Source organism: Panulirus ornatus, chromosome 11 (assembly GCF_036320965.1).
Source record: "Panulirus ornatus isolate Po-2019 chromosome 11, ASM3632096v1, whole genome shotgun sequence".
In the NCBI taxonomy this organism is placed as follows: domain Eukaryota; kingdom Metazoa; phylum Arthropoda; class Malacostraca; order Decapoda; family Palinuridae; genus Panulirus; species Panulirus ornatus.
Window position 1 is genome coordinate 12,624,094 of NC_092234.1, and position 7,688 is coordinate 12,631,781.

At 48.2% G+C, this 7,688-nt stretch overlaps 1 protein-coding gene across 1 annotated transcript in view; it reads left to right on the plus strand.

Moving 5' to 3' along the window:
- The window catches only part of LOC139751125 (uncharacterized), a 247,278-nt gene extending 243,916 nt beyond the window's left edge, over positions 1-3,362 (plus strand). Inside the window, exon 4 of the mRNA XM_071666224.1 lies at positions 2,888-3,362. Within this exon, the coding sequence (XP_071522325.1) occupies positions 2,888-3,362 (475 nt within the window). The remainder of the gene's footprint in view (positions 1-2,887) is intronic.
- Positions 3,363-7,688: the final 4,326 nt, after the last annotated feature.

The window sequence follows — 7,688 nt, forward strand, 5'->3', positions numbered from 1 at the left end:
ACGTGAAATGGCCTCGTCTACTCTCGCCAAACACGTTGTAGCTCCCTCCCTCCTGTATCGTGTTGATCCAGCTCAGTTATCCCCCACAAGTGGAATACAAAACTGAACTTCCATAAAGGACTCGTTCAGGGCCAGCCGTGGCGTCGACCGACACCCCCCGCCTCCCACACAGAACCGTAACTCGCGCTTGATTTGAGTTACATTGTGACAAAGGTGATGGTCTTCTCCTGATGGGGAGGTCCTTCTCCTGATGGTGGAGGTCCTCTTCGTGGTAGGCAGTGTATATCTACAGACGGTGGCAGGTGCCAGAGGCGCCTCTGTGTGTGTGTGTGTGTGTGTGTGTGTGTGTGTGTGTGTGTACGAGGTAGTGAACAAGCAAGATGGGAAGGCTTGTACGCGCGCGCGTGTGTGTGTAGTGGAGGAGCAAGTTCCACGTGAGAAGACTCGTTCGCTGTTGGCTGTTTCCTGGGTTGCCCCTCTGAGCATCGTCGTATTGAACAGCGATGTGACGTTTATACTCGTCGGTGAGGTTCGTGGCCCAGACGGTATACGGTCCATGAGCACGACGGTACGACCCTTGAGCACGACGGTACGACCCTTGAGCACGACGGTGCGACCTTTGAGCACGACGGTACGACCCTTGAGCACGACGGTACGACCCTTGAGCACGACTGAAGTAGTCTCTGGGGTGATTCAAGGGACTGTCTCGCTATTTTTTTTTTTCGCATATTTCTAGTTCCTGGTCCAATTTTTGGTTTATGATAACCGCGTACGACGCAGTTTTAACAAATTATGACACACTGTGACAACTTGTGACGTATTATGACACAGTATGATGACTTATGACACATTTTGATAACGTATGACATATTATCGCAGCGTATGACACACACATTGTGGCGATACGAGAGACATGATGACATTTTATGAGAGGTATGCCACATGAGGGCATTATGTAACGGTAAGACAGTGATACAGTGGCCCATAATGACATCATTATGGCACATTGTGCCATCGCGATATTGCGACACCGCATGACTTTTGTGATGACACCGCATGACTGTCATGACCCCGCATGACTTTTTATGACCCCGCATGACACACAGTAAGTCATCCAAAGGAAAGCGAAGAGAAACGGTCAATAGGGATCCTTTATGAAGCTCTTCGGTGATAATAGAGATAAGAAATCCTGGAGATCAGTGTGGTAAGGGCAGATAAGGGAAGGCAAACCCCTCTTAAAGGAGAGAGAAGTATGAACCTTTTTTTTTTATATATATACGTCGGGGAAAGTATTCTCATCCGCGGACTTTTAAGAAGCGATGTGTTTTTATTACCCTGGCCCAGCCATGTGTCGCGACCCTCAACCCCGTTCGCTACGCCTGGGCTTCGTAGAAAAACCAAATTACAAAATTAGGTTTTCAAATGACCAACTTTCCACCACTCCCCGGTCGGCTTTTAGACCCACCCACGCCCACGCAGGCTCTCTCTCCTCGCGACAATATTAAGAGCTTGAGCACGACGCTTGAGGGGCAACAGCCTTTGAGTGAGCACGACGGTACGGTCGTTGAGCACGACGGTACGGTCGTTGGACACGACGGTGCGATCCTTGAGCACGGCGGTACGATCCTTGAGCACGACGGTACGGTCGTTGAACACGACGGTGCGGTCCTTGAGCACGACGCGTGAGGCAACCCTTGAACACGACGGAACGGTGCCCGAACACGACGGTACGATTCTTGAGCACGACCACTCCATATGATAGTAAATACCTTTGGGTATAATTGCACAGTCGTTGACCTGACCTATAGGGGTCAGGTCAGAGGTCTGATCGTAAAAGGGTTGTGGTGTCGTTCTCAAGGGTCGTACTGTCGTTTTCAAGGATCGTGGTGTCGTTCTCAGGGGCCCTGGTGTCTTTCTCAAGGGTTGTGGTGTCGTTCTCAAGGGTCTTACTGTCGTTCTTAAGGGTCGTGCTGTCGTTCTCAAGTGTCGTGCTGTCGTTCTCAATGGTCGTGCTGTCGTTCTCAAGGGTCGTGCTATCTCTCTCAAATGTCGTGGTGTCGTTCTCAAGGGTCGTGGTGTCGTTCTCAAGGGTCATGGTGTCGTTCTCAAGGGTTGTGCTGTCGTTCTCAAGGGTCGTGGTGTCGTTCTCAAGGGTCGTGGTGTCGTTCTCAAGGGTCGTGGTGTCGTTCTCAAGGGTCTTTCCTCGTACTCAAAAGGTCGTGCCGTCGTTTTCGGTGGTCGTGCCTCATACAGATGGGGCTAATTCCATTAACATCCTTATCAGATGGTGTGGCAGCCTCCAGTGGTGTGTGTGTGTGTGTGTGTGTGTCTCCCCCCGTCTCACTCCGATCCCATCAACTTCATTTCCACCTCCACTCAACCCAGTCGACCTCACTTCCTTCCTCATTGGTCGCCTGGGCCAGGTTTACGCCATCTTTGACCGCAGTCACAATTCTGCCGTCACCAGCCTGTCTCAAAAGACCACACGCCCCACGGCCTTAGGTATGTTTATGCCACATTAAAAAGCACCGTTGGTCACATGTTCCATCCAGTAAGCATCATTTTTGCCGTAACGCTTGTATCACAAGACTGCCGTGACTCCCACCTGCAACATGGTGAAAATACCCACCTGCAACTTAAATGTTTTGAAAGCGACCCACTTTGAAAACGTCTGTATCATCACCCACCTGCACCCACCTACACCTCTTTTTCTTCTTTCATCCTCAAGACCCACCTTGAGACCACTGTACTATCACCCACTTACACAGCCATTCATACCTACGAGATCCACCGTCAAACCATTCCACCACCATTACCACCCACCTACATCCTCACCCACCTACGTCCTCACCCACCAAGTAACCACTTTCATTTCTCCTCTTGGCAGGTTGGCGGGTTGGCCAGAGCGACCGCCTCCGGGAGCGGCCCGCGACCCACGCAGCAGCAGTGAGGAGGGACCCCTGGCTCCTGGGTCCAGGATGGTCCTGCGGTCGCGATGGACCACGCAGGGGCGGCGCCCTTGGGCTCTCCTGCCCATCTTGCTGGCTGCGGTCTTCCTCCTCTCCTCCTTCTGGCCGTGCCTCGGGGAGCCCTCCATCTTCAGGAACCGCTACAACAACCAGGAGTCCGAGAGCGACGTCGCCCCGAAGACGGACGTGATGGACAGTCTCAACGTGGGCATCATCATGCCCATGACCAACCTCAGGCTTAGGACCTACCAGGGTAGGATCAGGATGGGTCTCAAGACCTTCGGCAACCACCTCCTCAAGTACCGCTTCGGCTACGCCGAGTTCATCCAGACGCAGCTCAAGATCAACCCTTCCCCTACCAGTAAGTGCTTGGGTGTTCTTGCTCACCCTTGAGGTTGATGTAGTGGCTTATCCTCGAGGTTAATGTAGTGGCTGATCCTCGAGGTTAATGTAGTGGCTGATCCTCGAGGGTAATGTAGTGGCTGATCCTCGAGGTTAATGTAGTGGCTGATCCTCGAGGGTAATGTAGTGGCTGATCCTCGAGGGTAATGTAGTGGCTGATCCTCGAGGTTAATGAAGTGGCTCATGCGGCCCCTACCAGGGAGCACAATTATATTGCCTGTTAATGTTGTGGCTGACATGTAAGGGGTTAAGAGTTTACTATCATAAAAGCACTAACCCCTTTGGGGCTCATTTGGCCTGTCAGTGAGTCTATGACCCCTGACATGGACACCCACCTTGTTGGGTCGTTAGGCCTGTTAGTGAGGGACATGTCCCCTGACATGAAACATCCTTGGTAGGCTTGTTATGCCTGTCATTGCTGACCATGTCCCCGGTCATGGACGCTCCTGGTAGCCATATTAAGCCTGTCTGTAAGGGCCATGTCCTCAGAGGTGAACGCCCCTGGGTAAAACTCGAGCCGAGTTAACGTTCTGTTGGCTGGCTTGTCCCAACCGAGGTTGGTACCCGTTTATCTACCAAGCAGGGGAAGGATGAAGTGGTGGGGTGAGCTGTATGCCTTCAGCCCGCGCCGGGGATCGAACCCACCCCCAACCTTTGGATCACAAGTAGCCAACACTGACTGCTACACCAACGAAGGGTTGTGTTGACCTATTTATATGTTGATGATGGTGTTGTACACAAGATCATCCAAGCTGAGCTGAAAAAGGGGTCTTGTGAAGGGGTGGTGAAGTAGAGTGTAGTGAACACAAGGTGGTCCAAGGTTAGGTAGGAAGGTAAAGTGTGTTCTCAAGATGTATGTAATGAATAGGATGTGGTGTAGGTAAGGACACAGTGAGACTGATATTGAGGATGTGACTTGGAGTAGATAGATGTATTGAGAATGATAATGTTCATTATGGAGTTAATGATGATAATTACCGTGGTGAATGCCATTTCATTTCTCTCCAGTGTTGATAATATTAGTGTTTCATGTGGAGTGACCCCTGACCCAAATTAATATCGTTAACATAGATTTAAGAATATATATATATATATATATATATATATATATATATATATATATATATATATATATATATATATATATATATCTTTTTTTTTCTTTTAAACTATTCGCCACTTCCCGCGTTAGCGAGGTAGCGTTAAGAACAGAGGACTGGGCCCCTGAGGGAATATCATCTTTCCTAGCCCCCTTCTCTGTTCCATCTTTTGGAAAATTAAAAAAAAAAAAAAAAAAAAAACGAGAGGGGAGGATTTCCAGCCCCCCGCTCTCTCCCCTTTTAGTCGCCTTCTACGACACGCAGGGAATACGTGGGAAGTATTCTTTCTCCCCTACCCCCTGGGAGATATATATATATATATATATATATATATATATATAGTTGGTGCTTGGATGACGAGTGAGCTTTGTAACGTAATTAAGGACTAAGATATCTTCAAATACGATCTATATATATTGGTGTTATTGCTACTCGAGTTAACATCATGTGACTGGCGCTTTTGTTAATGTTGAAAATTCGGCAAAATTGCCTTTAGGGGAGGGTATGACTTCAGTGCGGTAAGTTGGTAACGAGGAACTGTATGGTAATATCAGCTTTCGTGTTATTCTTATGACATGATCATGTTGACCTTTGGTGAGTATTGTGAGTCGGGGAGAGAGAGAGAGAGAGAGAGAGAGAGAGAGAGCTTAGGCTACAACTGATTGCCACTTTTTCACAGAATCACTGTAAGTTTTTAAGCCACAGGTCGTTTGTGGTGTAAGGGAGGCTCACACCACTAGATTGGAGATTAATTCAGCCTTATGAGCAGTGGCGGTACGTCCCTTTACCACTGGTGGTACGACCCCCCCTGGCAGTGGTGGTACGACCATCGGCAGTGGTGGTAGGACCCCTGGCAGTGGCGGTACGACCCTTGACAGTGGTGGTACGACCTCTGGATGTGATAACCTGGTCTTTGACCGGATCCTTAAGGGCTAGGTCAAACTCCAGGCCAGGTCATGATAACACCCCCAGGGTCGTGCCTCCTAGCTCAAGGGGTCGTACCGTCTTGCTTATAAAGTTGAAATTATCCTACTGAAGGCGCACGACCCCCCCTCCTCCTCCTCCTCTGAGGGCCTTGATCAACATGAATTTTTAACAAGTTAAATATGGACAAGAACAGGTTAGTTTCCCCAGCAGCAACGACCAAATTAGCTCAGAAAAGGAAGTTAAAAGTTAGTTTTTCATAACATTAATTTATTGTTTCTGAAAATGATTTAACGCTGGGGTGAAACAGGAGGGTATCCTACTTGTTAAAAATGGGATAAATGTATTTCTTTTTTTTTTCGTTCTTTTAAGTTAAAAGTGGTAGCCACTCCGAGAAACTGCAATTAACAGCTTCATCACTGGGGTTACGTTCTGTAGGTCATTTTGGCCCTAATGATTGGATTTTAATACGTCGGTAGTATTTGCTTAATTATGGAGAGAAATTATGGTATTTATTGACGTCCAACATCAAGTCCAAATTGCCTCTTTCATCTTCCGGGCTCAGCAGGTGCTTCAGCCAATTAATGTATGTATGTCAAGCTATAAATAGGTGGTTCAACTTATTAATGGGTGGGACAGAGTATTGCTAGGTGTCACAGCCTATCTAATAGGCGGGTCAACCTATTGATAGGCGGGTCAACGTATTATTTGGCGGTTCAACCTATTAATTGGCGGTTCAACCTATTAATAGGCGGTTCAACCTATGAATAGGCGGTTCAACCTATTAATAGGTGGGTCAACCTATTATTTGGCGGGTCAGCCTATTGATAGGCGGATCAACTTATTGATAGGCGGGTCAACCTATTATTTGGCGGGTCAACCTATTAATAGGCGGTTCAACCTATTATTAGGCGGGTCAGCCTATTAATAGGCGGATCAGCCTATTATTTGGCGGGTCAGCCTATTATTTGGCGGGTCAGCCTATTAATAGGCGGTTCAACCTGTTATTTAGCGGGTCAACCTATTATTTGGCGGGTCAACCTATTAATTGGCGGGTCAGCCTATTAATAGGCGGATCAACTTATTGATAGGCGGGTCAACCTGTTAGTAGGCAGTTCATCCTATTGACTGGCGGGTCAACCTGTTGATAGGCGCGTCACCCTATTAATTGGCGGGTCAGCCTGTTAAGAGCTGTTCAGCCTACTAATTGGTAAGTTGTCCTGCTGAAAGGTAGATCAGGCTATTAAGAGAGACTTTTATTTGCCATAAAGTTTCCATTATGTATTGCATGTAATTGGTCCTTATTTTTTCGTCTTGATCTTTAATGATAATAAAAGCTGAATACCCTAATCGTAGCCAAATCATATATATATATATATATATATATATATATATGATAGATAGTTAGGTAGGTAGATAGATGATGGATAGATAGATAGATAGATAGATAGGTAGATAGATCCCTGCGTAAACCAGTTACCCATCTATCGACCAGCCCTAAAGGGAGGATGATCAGCCAGGGTGAGGGCCGACCGGCCAGGCCGGGACTCAAACTCATTAGGGCCCGCGCGTGATTCATAGTCAGCAATGCTGACCGCCACACGGCGTAATAGCAAACCGTATAACACCACCACCTTACTCTCGCCTGGCAGTGTCCGCCGGTGTGCGTTATGGATGAGCCGCCGTAAGAGAGCGTAAGCTGCCGGTCGACTGAAGGCTGTAACGGAAGCCGTGAGGGATGCGTGGTTTTCTTCCGAGGAGAGGAGGAACAGCTAGGTTGACTGTGGACCGACTGCCGTAGCCAGGATTCGAACCTATGCGCTCGACCCTGGGCGGGCCGCTAGGTCATCTTGTCTCTTGAAACACTGAAACTGAAGCTTTGTATCTAGGCGCCGAGTCAGTGGATATCTTTTATGGGTGAATCACTGAAACACCGAACCGAAAGCTTCGTATCCGAGCGCTTACTCCCTGGGTATGTCCTTTTGTTTGTGGTGAACCAATGAAACGCCGAACCGAAGCTTCGTATCTGAGCGCTTAATCACTGGATGTATTCCTGTGTTTGCATGTGCTTGTAGTGACCCACTGAAACACCGAACCGAAGCTTCGAATCTGGCCGCTTAATTACTGAATCTATTCCCAAGGTTTGCGGTGAAGCACTGAAACATCGAACCGGAGCTTCGTACCCGGGCGCTTAATTACAGGATATATGTTCCCCATGTCCGCACTGAACCGCAGGAATACCGAGTCGAAGCTTCATAACCGGGCTCTGAATCAAACCCTTAAGGCAGCAGAT